The sequence below is a fragment of the Talpa occidentalis genome, unplaced genomic scaffold (genome assembly GCF_014898055.3).
Source record: "Talpa occidentalis isolate TD23 unplaced genomic scaffold, MPIMG_talOcc4v2.1 talOcc4.4, whole genome shotgun sequence".
Lineage (NCBI taxonomy): Eukaryota > Metazoa > Chordata > Mammalia > Eulipotyphla > Talpidae > Talpa > Talpa occidentalis.
In genome coordinates this window covers 36,728,236-36,745,080 of record NW_023604295.1, presented here as the reverse complement: position 1 = coordinate 36,745,080, position 16,845 = coordinate 36,728,236, and the positions used below count along the sequence as shown (strand labels likewise).

At 37.1% G+C, this 16,845-nt stretch overlaps 1 protein-coding gene across 1 annotated transcript; it reads left to right on the top strand.

The window, feature by feature from the left end:
• Window positions 1-2,954: 2,954 nt before the first annotated feature.
• GMNC (geminin coiled-coil domain containing) lies at window positions 2,955-10,026 on the top strand. Its single transcript, XM_037524554.1, has 5 exons — window positions 2,955-2,984; window positions 4,669-4,843; window positions 6,470-6,558; window positions 7,472-7,588; window positions 9,232-10,026. The coding sequence occupies exons 1-5, from the start codon at window positions 2,982-2,984 to the stop codon at window positions 9,850-9,852; spliced, it is 1,005 nt and encodes a 334-aa protein (XP_037380451.1). The 5' UTR covers window positions 2,955-2,981; the 3' UTR covers window positions 9,853-10,026.
• Window positions 10,027-16,845: the final 6,819 nt, after the last annotated feature.

The window sequence follows — 16,845 nt, the reverse complement described above, 5'->3', positions numbered from 1 at the left end:
GTTAATGATTTGTTAAGCATCTGTATGCTTAAAAATCCATCAAAGATCTTTAAAAAGATATGTCTAACTCTAAAAAATGTCTTACAAGTGAGTTTTCATTTTCAGTTATTTTTAACAAGTCAGGCACAACAGCATTTATGTACAAAGGCAGAGTTCTCTAAACCTATTAGTGATAATAACTTCTGGTCATGATTTGGCAATGTATTAGGAATTTTCAAGCATTAACAGTCAACTTTTAATAACCCTCATATGTGCATATTTCCTTATTAATTTACCTGAAGCACTAACTGAAGATTTAAAGACCATAATAATATAAGCCCAGGTAATTCAATCTCAGAGAAAAGAACAGTAATTTGAACCCATGTATATTTGAATGAAAAACCTATGCCCTTTATTTCATACCATATTTGTGCATTTTCCCACTTTGAGTCATTTTTAATGTCAGGAAATTATATCTTCCAGAGACTCATGTGTCTTACTTATGATAGTTTTCCAAAACAAAACAGATTGGTCTTCCCTTTTCTGCCTCTGGTGCTCATCACAAAATTAATTAGGTTTTTTTCCCTGTGAATAAGGTCATTGATTCTTAATACCTAGTGAGCTTTGATTTGTTTCCTCCATTAGCTTAGAGTCATATTCCCTCACTTTCTTGTCTTTTATGCAGTGAGAGCACAGAGGGGACCACTCTGTCATGTCATTCACTAAGAGTAAACCAGGCAGTATTGAAAAATTAACTCAGACACTTGGAAAAGCAGGTCCCCACAGACCTGATACTATTCACTTAAAAACCATTTATGAATAAATGATATTGGAGCAGGGAAAAAGGGACTCAATCAAGTTTGGTACCTTCCTCCTCTTCCAATTCCATTCCTTTCTTAATTCTAGACACAGAGCCCTTAATGAGCATCTGCTATGTGTTAGTCACTGATAAATACTTGGATGAGAACACAAGACATGTTAGAATAAAGGTCAAACCTGGCTTAGAGAAGGGACTGTGCAAGCCCAAATCAGAAGGTTTCTCAGCTTCTTCACTCTGCCTGTATTGGTGTGCTAAAGCTGTCAAAAGAAAAATCATAATCTGGATGGTTTAAACATTAGAAATTTGTTCTCTCAGTTCTGGATAGTGGAAGTTCAAGATTAAGTATCAGTAGTGTTATTAGTTTCTCTGTAGGCCTGTATTCTTCACTTTCAAATGATGACCTTTTCTCTGTACATGCATCTGTTATCATTTTCTCTCCCTATAAGGATACCTGTCTTATTGGATGAGAGGGTCATCCTTATGACACCTTGACCTAATTACCTTTTTATAGTCCCTATCTCCAAATAGTCATAGTGAGAGTTAAATATGAACTTGGGGAGGACACGATTCCATCCATAGCAATTCCTTTTACATAAATGTGCACTAGGAAGAGATCAAAGAGAGTGAAAGACCTTATGTATGGTATTCGGAACATGGATATGGATACTGGAGACTGATGCTCAAATCCTGGGTCTGCCACTTTCTTGTGTTAATATTGGTCATTTCTTAACTATAGGTCATCCTTCAGCACAGGGTCAATAAGAGCACTGCCTCTTAGGGTTATTACTGGTTGAAACTGGAGCCACCCATTAGTGATAAATGAATAGTTTTAAAAGTTTTAAAGAGGGACTTACTCCTTTTTCTCCTTTCTATGTAACAACGTAGGAATTGTGAAAATGAAATGCAGGAGAAAAAAATGAAGGAATTCAAATATTTTAATCGCAAATACTAACATACACTAATTTTTCTTAATTATAATATTTATTCTATATAATAGTAGTGAAGATAGGTCTAACACAGAGACAGAGACTTTACATTCTTAAATTTGTAGCTTAAATTGTTCCTCATTGAGCACCTATTACCTATTAGATTGGTTCAGGCAATTGGGAAACAGCAGTGAAGAAAATGAACAAAAATTACAATTCTAAAGCTGAAATTCTAGACTGGCTATAGGTAGCCTCCATATTAAAAATCCATTTCAGAGCCTCCCTGGTGGTGCAGGGGTTAAAGACAGCTCTATCAAGCTATCAGCAGCCACCACAGCATTAGTTTGAGCCCAGGCCAGGGAGCTACCCACATGGCACAGCAGACCTCTCCTGTCTCGCCCACTGCTCCCCTCAGCAGTGTATTTCAGTCAGTCTGCCTGTTCTGCTCCCCACTCTGTCTCTGGGGAATCCTCTCACCCCCCCCCCCGCACCTCTGGCCTGTACCCCAGTTCTTGCATGCATAAACAAATCTTAAAATAAAATAAGCATCCATTTCAGGAGTTGGGGAAAATGAGACCCACCTAATTAAAAATTTAAAAAAAGCTAATCACTTTGCAAAGCCAGAAAGTAAATTGCTATTTATCAAGTGACCAGAAAATATAAAGGAGCACTACTAATTGAGACTGTTGTGCGAGCACCCTCAAGCGCTGTCCTGAACCCTCAGATGCCACTTTGATTTTTCCTGACCCTACACCCTGACACCGAAGCGGATTGTGTGACCCGCTCCGCCTGAACGCCTCGCGCCTTGCGTGGGCGGGAGCCGGGTTCACGGGATTGGACCCCGCGGCGAGGTCCCCGCCAGCCCCCGACGTGCGGTGCCGAGTTGGCCGGCGGCGAATCTCATAGGCGCGGGTTTTGAAGCCGCGCTGCTCACCCAGAGGCGGAGCGCTGCAGTCCCTACCCCAGGACCCGCAGCCCGGGGCCGCGACCTGCAGGTCTTGGTCCCGGCGCGGCACTCGCCAGAAGTGCTAGTGACTTTGGCTTCGGCTGAGCCTCCAGACCCGCGTCACCATTTTGACAGCCCCGCACCAAATCAGAGGGCTGCGCTCGCCGGGAGCCCGGGCGTCACCCGGAGCTCGGGCAGATTAGAACTCGCCTCTCCTAGCTCCTCCCTCAGTCCCATTTAAAACTCCCACCTGCTTTACTGAAAAATTAAAAGTGGGCTCAGTTTCTGCAGCGCCTTCTTCCAGTGCAAGATGGTAAGTGAGGAGCTAGCGTTAGCAACTCTGCTGGGGAAACCTGGAGGTGGGGTGGGGTGGGGTGGGGTGGGGTGGGGTGTCTCTCTGCTACCTGCCAGTTAAAACGGGTCTTCTCTAAAGCCCACCTCCCTTCCCTTTTACTCTTACTCTCTCTCTCTCTCTCTCTCTCTCTCTCTCTCTCTCTCTCTCTCTCTCTCTCTCTCTCTCTCACACACACACACACACACCCTGCCTCTCTCCTCTCATCCTTTTACCTTCTCTGTTATTTCAACTGTCTGTTCTTTTTCTCCCTCTATACCTGCACTCTCTTTTCATGTCACCTCTTCCTCTAGATTATGCACATATTTGCAAACACTTGGGCTTGACCTAGTCTAGGGGTATTTGGGGTTTGTTTTCTTCTCAGGTGTCAATTGCATAATAGCTCAGCTCTGATTCCAATAATAACCTCAGGGAAGGAGCCTGCAAACATACTTTTAGAATAAAAGAAAATAGCACTTGATAAACTTTTGGCTGAATTTCTTTGGTCTGCGCTGCCCAAGCTGGGCTTGAATCAGAACTGGATCTGAAACTTAACTTTCCAGACCATTAACAAAGTGTGCCTTAATTGAGTTAACTTTTTTTTCTCTTCTTATTTGTTTTCTCTCTGTTTATGTTATGGCCGAGAAAGTCCTCAAGTCAACAAAAGACTTGTAGTGGTCCAAAGGAATTTATCCAAAGCTGGGCTTTGCAGAGATGAATGGTTTTTACCTGATTAAACATTGGCAAATCATTAGGAATGGGCTGTTACACAAATTAACCCGAAGGGCTGCATACCTGTGCCTGCCTGCACATTTGCAAAGATTGTGTGTTTGAGGTTTGAGGAGTCAGGGCTAGGAAGGTGTTCACTGGCTTGGAACACAGTGGAGAATACATGCCAGGCAATTAGTGGTGGCAAGATAACTTTGGAAGGGCACTGAGACCTAATGATGGAGAGAGCCAGAGCTTGCTGTCGTTGCTAACTTATTTCAGCTTTGATTATGTGCTTACTTGGAGTAATTTTATATTCCTGTGTTTGGAATTAGGAGCAAACTTTTTAAATTGATTTAGTTATTCCTAAAATACGAATAAATGAGTGTGTGTGTGTGTGTGTGTGAGAGAGAGAGAGAGAGAGAGAGAGAGAGAGAGAGAGATATTGAGAGATAGAGAGACACCAACCATTCAGACCATTCATCCACATTTAAAACCAAAAGGAGGATGGGAGTAATGGAGCAAGTTTATATTTCAGGAACTATGTGATGTCCTGTCCATTCTAGCCTCAGAATTCTGGGTCTTTGCTGTTCAAGGTTATTATAAATATACTTAAGACATTTCTAGAAAAAGTCAAGTAGTTCTTATGTCTTTGAATTATTACATAGGATTCATTTTACCGAGATGCCAGGTAGCCTAAGATATTTACAAGTCAAATCCATCCAATGCAAGCATGTTTTCGCTTAGAGGACATAAGGAAAGTAATAGGTATTCCAAGCAAATGATTTTCTTTTAGTAAGTATGATTTGACCATTCAACAATAATCTGGATCTATATTTCATTAGTTTTGATTCACTGCATGTAATTTTTGCATCTTCCTCCTACCCATTTCTCCTCCAAATTCCTATCATCCTATCTCTCACTGACCACCCCTCCCGCCCCATACTGAATTTCACAGAACACCATTCTGCCTTGCCAAGATCAGTACTTTGAAGGAGGCCAGAGCTATAATTGCCCGTATTCCACTACAACGTCAGAATCTAGTGTTGACGTTTCCACGGAGACTTGGGTCTCTTTTTGGTCTGCTGGTCTCCTGGACAACAGAGAGCCCCAACAAGCACCACAGGCACAGGGTAAGTTCTGCTCTTCTGCTTTCCTGGTAGATCTGGAGTTCTTTTCCAGCACCTATACTTGCAAAGCATCATGGACTGGATCTGTGTAGAAAAAGGTGTGATATGGAAAGTATAAGAAAGCCCAAAAATGCCTGCATTTTACAAGTGAAATAACATGCTTTTTTGTACTTGCCAAATAGTGACGGTGGGATTCTACTGCCCAGTGGGCAATATGTATTTTTCCTTACACATAAGAGTTCTTGGAAATTACAGACCCAATGAAGGAGTTTGGATCTGGCTCAAAGTTTTATATACAACATTAGCAAGATGCTTTTGGAGTCAGGATTATAGTTGGATCATTTCTGCTGGAATTCAGGAAAGTTTCCCTGGGTATAAGAGAATAAAAAGGAGGGATACTCAATATTTTGTTTCATAGAAGAAATTCTATGAACGCTCTTATAAGTAGAAAAGGTGGTTCTTTTTTTCACAAAGAAAGCTTCAACTTGAAGGGGTATACACCACAGCTGGAAAATTACATATTAATTTGGATATGGGGCTTAGTAAATGGTATTTATAAATATTAAAGGAATTCCTATATAAATAGTCAAATTTCTGGAAAAACTCTCAGATATCTCCAAATTTAATATCTATACTGTTCTGCCTCATGATTTTTTTTTTGGATTTAAGAAAACATACAAGTAAATGAAAAAAACATTAAAATATTGAAATATAGTCATATGTCAGGAAGGATGTTCAATTTTAACTCCCCACAATAAACAATAAAGAAAACAGAATGCCTAAGAATCTGAAATAAAACTGTATAAAATTTTATTCTCTTTAGTCATCATTTCACTTTAATAAAAACATTTCAGAAATATTTCAGTTTAAGTAGAAGAAGGCAAGAGTCATAACTTTCGTGGACCAAGAAAAGAAAGTAAAAAGTATGCCAAGTTAGCATACCCATGCAATTATTGTCAGGTATAGTGTTCAATTAAATATGGAAAAAAGCAGTTTGAAAAAGTATAGAAGACATCCAGACAATAGCATTCAAAATACATGAGACTGGGAAAAAGACTTGAGGTTTTAGTAAAGGTCTTCAAAGAAGGTTAAATTTATTTTAAGATTGAAAGTACTAGCTTTAGACCTCTGTCAGATTTACTGACAGGCAGGCAAGCAGAGACTTTTCTCTGGGGAGAAATGAAATGATACCATTACAAAATAGGATTTGATTCTCCAGTCAAACACTATACTATCAAGGACTAAAGCTTAGAAAATATAAGATAAAGACTTGAAAAATGGTGAAATTGCATTGCTTTACAGATTGGGGAGAGAATCTATAATTACTTGAGTGAGTAAATTATGTATATGGAACAGTTTTTATAAAATTTGACAGTAATAACATACTTATTATGGAGGATTGTCACCTCTGCAGTAGTCACATTGGCATATACTCCATAAATATTTGTCTTTCATAATGTGCTGACCTCTTCTGAAAGCTTTAGATATTTTGTTTTCATATGTGGAGGCAATTGCTATTTTTAGAAAGGTAACAACCTATTAAACTTTCTGAAATCCTTGGGTGAATTCTTTATTGCATACAAACTTCAAGTGTTTATTTTTGGTTTTCCATTTGGTATTGTCACACAGAATCATGCGGTGACTTGAATTTCCCGGTTCCTAACTCATGTTCATGGGAAGAGGCTCAGCTTTCCTCTCAGCTCTATAGAAACAAGCAGGTATGTGTGGACCATCACACAACTCAGACTGGACATGTCCCATGCAGTCCATTCTTGAGGTCATCCCTTAACGTCTCATTGCTTCTTTTCCTTTGCAAAATTCAGATGTCTACTTTCAGGTGATATATGCCCACAGAAAGAACAAAGTTAACTAATCTGTATCACAGAAAAAAATCCTCACAATAACAACCACCAACAAACTGTAGGAAGATCTGTAGTCAAGCCCTTTATATATTTGAGCTGTATGACCCTTAGATCTTCCTTTTCCTTTCCTGTGGGCTTAGAATGTTTGTGTTACCTACCACAGAAGGCTATTAGAAGGATCAAAATGATATATAATGAGGGTGATAGTAGTTTTAAACCATCAACCTAGTTTATCACTTGGAAGGGATGATCATTATAAAAGTTTTTTCAAAGATTGCTTCATTTTCCACTTTTTATTTGTTGCTATTCCTGAAAGAGTAATTTAATCAAGTGGTCATACAGACAGATCAATTTGAGACTGAGAAAAGCCAACCCACCCTCTTTTTCTTTTTCTTTTTTTCTTTAATGTGCAAGGAAGGAACCAAGCAAAATCTTTCTAAACAACTTTTTCTATATTTAAACAGTTGCACTCAGCTCATTTTCCTACATACTTTCCCAATTCCCTTGTGGTTACAATTTTAAAAGTCATATAATCTCTTCAAATACCTTGCTGTGAATAAAAAATATTCAAAGCACAAAACTGAACAATCAGGTGGTAGGTGGGTGTAGATTGAATTTAGGCCTCTGAGGACTAGGGCTCCCTGAGGTTTATTTCATAAAACAAACAGAAAAATAATCTAGTTTAAGCAGGTTAAGGATCAGTGGCATTATTATAAGGTTACAAAGTCAATATAGTAGAGTAGCCTTCCCCATTGTCTGCTTTTTGCAGCTCCAAGATACACTGGTGCAGAAGGAAGAAGAACTTGCTAGGTTACATGAAGAGAATAATCATCTCAGACAATACTTGAATTCTGCTCTAGTTAAATGTCTTGAAGAAAAGGCCAAGGTATGTAACCATCCCCTTTATCAGGACAGAGCATTTGAGAAAAGAGGTCATTTGGGTAAACTCTGATTAAACATAGCAAATCTGCTAAACAATGTGCCTTGATATGCACTTATAGAGTGGATGAATTTTTCTGAAGGAAATATAGCAATTTCACAAACATTTTTGTGTCTCATTTCTCTGAAGTATCTAGATTGCAGAATTTATCCATACATTACAAAAGGAATGGATTAAGAATCAAAAGCAAGTCAAGGGAATTGCTAAGCTAATAAATGTTCATCAAAGGACAGAGTTGGATGGAAAACTGGAGTGTGGGAAAAGATCTGAGAGATATTCTGGTCTTTTAATTATCTGTTTAACTTTAGCTAGATCAATCACTTGTCAATGAAGGCCTCAGTTACCTTCATTTGTAAATGGATGGGCTAAAAGAACTTTCAAGAATTACCCCAATTGAAAATGCTATGAATGTGACTGGAACCCAGATCTCTGGGGCGGTGTATTTGTGTGTGTGTGTGTGTGTGTGCTTATAGAAAGAGAAAGAATTGACATATAGCATTATATTGGTTTCAGCATGATTCAATATTTGTACATATTTTTAAATAATCACTGCAATAAGTTTATTAACACATTACCTTTTAGTGAACATTTCCCCTTATACTTTAAAAATGAACTATTTCTAACACAAAGATAATTCACTTGCCCTTTGTCCCTTTTTGTTCTTTTTTTCCTTCTTTGAGTTTTTATTTTTGTCATCTGTTTGCCTTTCTGTCATCATTATTGCTTCTATCATTAATCTTTACCTTGCTTCTAGCCACCCTACATCATTTGATATTTCCTCTAATGTTATGATGCTTCCTACTGCACTTACCAGATACAATACTTCAGAGAAAAAAAGAAGAATGGATTTGACTTCTTTGCAATTCATTTAGTTTTATAAAGAAAAAAAAAAAGGAGTGCATCTCATGGTTATTAACTGGACTCTAATTTCCAGTCAGTATCTTGTAAAAAAAAAAGGGGGGGAGGGACATTTATTAAAAATTAGTGACACTATTTAAGCAGTTTTCTCTCTCATTCTCAATTTAGCAAGATTTAGACTACCGTACATGTCACATGAGAGTGCTGTGAAAGTAAATGAAATGAGAGAAAGTGGGGTTACATGGTCTTTCAATCAGTGGTTGTCTTTAGATTCAGATGATTTAGGTTTACTTCTTGGTTGTATGAACCTTAACAATTCTCCAATATGAATCTGCTCAGTTTACTCTTTAAAGGAGTTTTTAATAGTATTTATATAAAATGAGATCCTGTATATCACATGTGCCCAATATACGATAGTTTTTATTATTGTTATAATATTCTTGAATCAAAATTATAAAAACATCATTTACTTCACACAACTTCTAAGTGACTAGTAAAAAAATATGAACTGGAGTTTCTATTTGGTAACTTGCCATCATAGATTTCAAATTTTAAGCAGAAGTTAATGCAAACAGTTTTACTATAGTGTGTATGTGTGAGAATGTAATCAAGTTTTCTCAAGAATTAAGATGACTAATAAATAGTTGAAGGAGGTGCAATTAGACAAAAGCAAAGAAAATGATTGTGGTTGATTATCTGACTGTGTATGTTTCCAAATATTACTTCCTCAGAAATTGCTGTCATCAGATGAGTTCTCCAAGGCATGTGGCAAATTCAGAAAGGGGAAGAGGAAACCCAAAGAGCAAAGATATTTTCCTCCTGAGATTCCCTATTGCAAAAATGCCAAGAGAAACCTCTCTAGTGAATTTGCTAAATGTGAAGAACAATCTGGGCCCCCTGTAGATCCCTGGGTCCTTCAAACGCTTGGGTTAAAAGACCTCAATACCATTGATGACACCTTATCAGCTAACTACAGTGCCCTCTCCTCTCATTCCAGAAGAATCACCAGCACATTTCCCCAGTTTCCCAGTGATATAGTTGATTATGAAAATATCCCCAGGGAAAATCTGCCAAATGACTATGGAGATGATAGAACAACCCCCTTGCACAGCACTGCCAGCCAGAGGGAAGATTTTCACTTCCTTTCTCAACTTTCAAATCCCCCAGGAGGGCTGCAAACGCTTCCTTACTATACTTCTGATGTGTCACCCAATAAAACAGAGATGGCCTTTTCCACATCCCTGAGCCCTCACTGTAATGTGAAAACTCATTCCTTCCACCAGGGTCAAGCCTTTGTTCGTCGAGATGAGGAGGGAGGCTGGAAGTTTACCTGGGTCCCTAAGCAGTCTTAGTGACCCTTCTTCTATTACAAAGGACTGCCATGAACTTTGTTTACAAAGACCTCAGTTGCACTTGAATCAAATGTGTGGAATACAAAATTATTGCGCAGACTGTCTCCTGTCACTTTAAATGTCAAATGTAATTACGTGCTTAAATCTGCAGGGAATGACTTCCAAGAATCCATAGTGAAACATGCCTGATCTTCTTTCACCTGAATTTGATTTGTTTACACACCAACACCTGCTGTTGACTTCCTGCCTTTGCCCTATACTTGAAAAGGTATTTTCCAATTGCCTGTATATTCCTTTGAGACCTACATATATTGTTCCAATTATAGAAAATCTAATAGTTCTTTTGTTAAACAGTTTACATGTTCACAGTTTTCATCCTTTCACTTTTATCTCTCTCTTGTTCTTTGTTTTTGAAAACTGTCTTTAGAATGAGGATTTATTATTGCTCACCATACTGGTTAGAAGTGTTCTAATAGTTGGGGGTGGGATAGAAATGGGTGTCTTTGCCTATCAACATTCCTGAAGACTGAATGTAGATGTGAATATTGTATCCAGGACAGTTCAGTAAGTTGAGTTTCCCAGGTGGAGTTGATAGTCTCTTCAAATAGCTGTAACTCTACCTCTAATCAATAACTTAAAAGATTAAAGAGAATTAAAATTACTTCCAAATATCCCAGAATGTATCATTTTCTCTAGGTATCCGACATTGACTCCTTAACCAACATGGCCCAAACAAGAATGATTTTGAGGGACTTGTAATAGAACAATTATCATCTTAATCTACCCAGATGCTGACCAGACTTCTATTCCTGAGAGTGGAGTCTAATCTAGCTCTGCCATTTTCTCATTCATCCAGTCTTTTTCACGTATTCATTTTTTTCATTCATTGATCCACCCAACATATTTGTAGAGTGCCTCTATACCAGACACTGTGGGGAGGTGATAAATGTGAACAACTTGAGACTATGGCCACTCTATAGTTAATCATGAGCTATCACGTTTAGAAAGCTACTTCCCTGGTATGAAGCTTCAGTTTTCCCAGCTGCAGAATATAGGAGGTGGACTAGATAATCACTAACTATACTTTGTGGCTAGTGCTAATCGCTAGTCAATTCAAAGTGAGGCTGAGTCCCATCATCTTCCACACTGCCATCTTGGTCCCTATTCTCTTTGGATTTGATAGGCACTACAGATACTAATTAATAAATTTTATAAGTAATTAAAAAAAACAGTAAGCTATTTGCAGTTAACACTAGAAACCATTCCTCTGATCACAGTATTCTTTTTCTAATCTAAGTCCACTTGCAGATTATTTGAATCTAGCTGTGTGAAAACAACTCACTTCAAAAAAATTGGAACAGGGCTTCCACCATGGTGCAGCGGTTGAGCCCTGGGTTGCAAAGCTGCCTGCAGCCTCTGCAGCGCCGCCGGTTAGATCCCCGGCTGCCAGGCTAGGGTCCCACGTGGCGTGCAGACTTCTCCTGCTGCCCGCTGCTCCCCTCAGCAGTGTATTTCGTCAGTCTGCCTATTCTGCTCCCTGCTCTGGCTCTGGTGAATTCTCTCACCCGCACTTCTGACTGTACCCTTTGCTTGTATAAATAAATAAATAAATCTTTAAAAAAATTTAAAAAAGGAACATATTAATTTTTAAATAAGTGTGTATAGATTTAAGACAAATGCTGACATCAAAATTTTTTGAGTTATTTATTTATGAATATAGGAACTGGGGTATATGCCAGAGATGTGGGGAGTGAAAGGATTCACCAGAGAGAGTGGGGAGCAGAACAGGCAGATATACTGAAATACACTGCTGAGGGGAGCAGTGGGTGAGACAGGAGAGGTGGCACCAGGTGGGCTGCTCCCTGGCCTGCTGGGGATTGAACTAGTACTGCAGTGGCTGGCAATAGCTTGATGAGCACTGTTTTTTTTTTTTTTTTTTTTATAGAGGCATGTTTTTCTTTCTTTCTTTCTTTCTTTGTTTGTTTGTTTGTTTATACATGCACTGGGTACAGTCAGAAGTGCGGGAGGGTGAGAGAATTCACCAGAGCCAGAGCGGGGAGCAGAGCAGGCAGAAGGACCGAAGTACACTGCTGAGGGGAGCAGCGGGCGGCAGGAGAGGTCTGCGCGCCATGCGGGACCCTCCTCCGGTGGCCGGGAAGCAGCCAGGGATCGAACCGGCGCCGCAGAGGCCGCGGGCAGCTTCGCAACCCAGCGCTCAACCGCTGCGCCACCGGGGAGGCCCGATGAGCACTGTTTTTAACCTCTGCGCCTTGACATCAATTTTTTTTATAAATAAAATAAATGTATGTTAACACTCATGTTAGTTCTTTTTCCCCATCCTCCAAGTTCCTTACTCTTCCCAGAATAATTCACATATCAAAGATATATACCTATGTTTTTTAGGACCATAAGTTAATGATAAAATCTATTGAATGCTTTTTGCATTTTCCTTTCCCCATCCCTAAATAAGTCACCATGTACAATCAGTCCGAGAGTGTTCCTGTGCTCTTACAAAATCTTTGTAATTCAGATATGCCCTTCATACCTGTTGCTGTCTCATTTTTGCTTTATTTTGGTGATGTGAGCAAATAATCTATTTTACAAATTTTTGTTACCATTTAATTTTGTATAAATTCATGAAGTATAATCCAAGATGTTAATATTATTATTGGGATTATTTTTTATGATGTACAAAGAGATAGAACACTTTCTATTTTTTCAAACAAGATCACATACACAACAATAGCTTTGATATTCTAGAATCTGTGCCACTGGTGGATAAAATATATCTCTTTTTTAAAATAATAAATTTAAGATTAGAATTGATTGTACTTTAATAGATCTGGAGTCAAGAAAACAACACAATTATTTTGAAAGTCTTAATCATCAAGCTGTAAAACAAAATTGATCAGTCAACAAATGCTTATTTTTCATTTTTCATGTGCTTTGCATGTTATGTACCAACAGCAAATAACTAGACTTAGCACAATGCATTTGGTATGTAAAATAAAGCCACTAATTGTAATAAGTGAAAAGTTGGTCTTAACCTGGTTTAAAAAAATTGCAACACACTTATGTTAAGTTATGATAATTTACTGTCATCATGGATGACTTGGGAGAATATTACCACTTCCTTTTACCAATCATATCTACAGACATTTGATATTCATTGTATTGTAGATAGAAAATTATTTTGTGGATGTTTGAGAAACTGGCAATTTCTCTCATCTGAGAATAGGACCTTTTATGATTTTACCATGCCCCTCCAGTGAAAGTAGTTAATGTTTACTAATCTAAGAAATAAAAATTGAATACTTTTGTGATTGTGATGAATATTTTTATATTGTGCATAACACGTTCTAATAGTAGATTTTCTTCTCCTAGATTTTAACCATAATCTTGTTGATTTGTACCTCTTCTAGATAATGAATATGGCCAGACTAATGCCATCAGCTTTTGGGGCTTAAGAGCTCTTTCCCTTCTCAGGGATACATTAATGAGGCTTTCAGATGTTAAGTGGTCTACAGAGTCTCTTTTCTAACCTCACAAAAAAGTTAGAATCCAGTATCAATATTTTGAAATTTCATGATAATTCTGTGTCCTCTGATCATCTGAAAATAAATCATACTCCTATCTTACTATTATTTAGAAGACAAATGCAATTGGAAAGTCTCACTTTTGCAGGTGACATTTCGTAAATGGAATTGTTTGATTCTGCAGTATTGCTAAATTATAATTTAGGAAAATTGAAGAAAAGAAGCCCCATGGATCAATAGAAAGAATTGCTCTATTTGATCTATTTCAAGAAAGTAGAAATATTTTTAAAAAGTGTGACAAATTAATTCAATGACAATTCTATATCACAGGTGCATAAGAAAGTATAGAGCTAATAGATCTAGTGATATTTTTGATAAATTTATTTCTTGCCTGTAAAGTTGAGACACACTATTTTCCTATTTTTATCTTACCAAATGATTGACATTCAATAAAGCTTAAATGCACCACCTATTCTTTATTTTCACTAAATCAAATAAAACTGGTTTATAAGTTATAGTTATATGGTATAATTCTATTTCTTAACACGTTTTTCAAATTTTTACCTACATTTTTCTGTTATATGAACATTACCAGACTGCTTGTAATTCCTACATTGGATATTCTATAAATGTAAAATTCAATTTAACCCTTAATATATTAAATAATTATGATTTGTTTGTGATTTAAAATATTTCTAATTATATGTAAGAGTAATTTTGTGATGAATTTATGTCTAATAAATATGTGACAAAACTTAATCTTATTTTATGCGCTTATTTTAGAAACAATTTTTTAATGTTTCAATGAACTAAGAAAACTTTTTCTTTACTTATTTCTGCCATAAATTTTATGTGATAGAAAAGACATTTTATTTCCAAAAATGGTATGTTTAATAATTGAGGCATTTATTGAACAGATAAAACCTGTGTCTGGCTCTGCAGAAGAAATAAAGATGAAATATGTATTTGAACTAACATGGTTATAAACAAGAGAAACATGACTTAAGCATGTTCAATTAAAACAAGGGAATAATTAGCTTTCACGATCGAAAAGTTTATTCTTCAGATATAAGTATATCTAGATGCTCAAGCAATACTCTCAAAATCTGGTTTGGGATCTCAAGGAAGACTGATTTCGAATGGATTCAGGAATGGTGTTAAGATCATGCACGCCATGCAGAAGCATGACAGAAATGAAGATAGAACAGTCATTGTGAACTCAAACAGCAGCATACTATATGCCATACAATGTTTTCCAGTTCCATGACATTCTCCTTGTCCTTCATGTCCGTAATCCCCCTAATTGAATAAAGTCTTAGTAAAATGTTCCACTCTGGTTGTAGTTATATCACAAGAAATTAGGAAAATTGTGAACAGATTTTCCCTGAGTTCACTATATTGATCATATTTCCCTAAAGGTAAGGTAATTATTGAGAGAAAATCATTTGAGATTTTATTATCAGGCCATGTGCTGTGTGAATGGTTAACCTAAATTTTACTTAGCTTCCTCACAGGATTTTTTTTTTTTTCTTGGAGAAAACTTCACCTAAACCTCACTTACTCTAAATATGGGTGTTATAAGTACAAGGTCATTGGAAACATCATATTTGAATGAGGGAGGTATCTTAATTCCCACTTTATAGATGAGAAAATTGACTCTAGGTATAAGTAGTGAGGCCCACAGTAAACCCTGTTCTGATTTTAGGTCTAGTTCTTTTTCCAAGTCATTACACAATAACTAAGCTTGTACTTACAGTCTGATTTCTGTTACAGCCTCAGAGGTAAAGGCTTAGAAGTACATAGGGACATCTTAAATCTTAGTTCACCTTCATCTGCTCTTCTGGAGTATTTTAGGGTTCAAGTCACTCTTAATTTCATTTACTGAAAAAGACCTCATTCATCCTCTATCATTTCAAAGAAGAGAATTATATATAAATTTCTTATATGTACAATAGGGTTATGTCCAGATAAATGCATTGTAAATTGAAAATATCCTAAATAAAAAAAAATTTAGTATACTTAACTTATTGAACATCAGAGCTAGATCTCACCCTCCTTCAACTAGTCAGAACAGTTATATGAGCCTACAATTAAGTCATCTAACACAAAGCTTGGAACTATATATACTTTATTGAATCCTGTACTAAAATGAAAAAGGCTGTGGAGTATTGGTTATTTACTCTTGTGACCACACTGACAGGAAGCTGACAGCATCATCAGAGAGTATCTAAGCATATACTCTTATCTCTGAGAAAAATCAAAATTCAAAATTCAAAGTATGATTTCTGCTCAAGCCATGTTGCTTTTGCACCACTGTGAAGTCAAAAGTCATAAGTTGGACTATCTTAAGTCAGGACTATAGATTGAAAACTATTGCAAAAATTTGGGATAGAAATAGTAAGATGGAAGTGTTGGCTACTCATTGTCACATGGATGGAGTTGGAAGGGATCATGCTCAGCAAAATAAGCCCAGAAAGAAAAAGAAAAATACCCGATGGTCTCACTCATAGCAGGAATTTAGAAAACCTAAATAAGGGACCAGGAAAAAGACTAATTGCAGTAAAGTAAAAATCAAAATCAACACGCAACTATAGACCAGAAACACACTACATTGGGGGTGGGGGGAGGAGAAGAGGGATTAGGGTCAGAAAAAGGGGGAGGAAATTGTATGGGGAATATAACCAGAATGAAAATTATACATTATGCAAAAAATGAAAAATGATGTAAGAATTATATAAAATAAAATAATAAACAAAACATCCTTATTAAACAAAAAGAGGCAGGTTAAAGGGAAACAACTCTCTCAAGTACTGTGACTAATATAAAGAAATTAAGTAGTAGCTCATACACAATACTCATGAAGATTCTCTCTTCTTCCCTTTGTGCTGGACATATTTAATACCTGTTCAAGTATAGGCATTACTGTCTTTCCTGCCACCTGTTTAAGTGTAACTCTAAGGGAAGTACAACAGTTGAAGAAAGAATATTTATGGTGCCTAGAACATTCCTTATGCATTTGAAGCATTCTATCCTCTTACTTTGGAGATCAAGGGTTAAATAATACTTTTTTTCAGGGACACAGCAGATGTTTTTTATTCTCATCTCTACTTCAGGTCTATAATCTGAAATAATAAGGCATAGAAAGGGTGTTTCAAGGTAATTTCTCATTTCAACTAATTTCAAGAGAGTCTTTAATACTCAATAACTCGCCCCTCTGGGATGAAGCCCAGGATCGGAGATCCATAATTGGGAGTTTTCTAAAAGTAATGTACCCTAGGGTTTTCCAGGCACTCTAAAGCTGAGAGCAGGAGAAGCCATTTAATGATGGTACAGTGAGAAGTCAGAATCCCTCATTACAATCAGGCAAAAGGCCAAAACACACCCTTCTTTCATTTTGATCTCCAGAGAGTTGTCACCTCACAGAAGCCACAGAGTCAGTCTTCTCTCATTCCTGGCC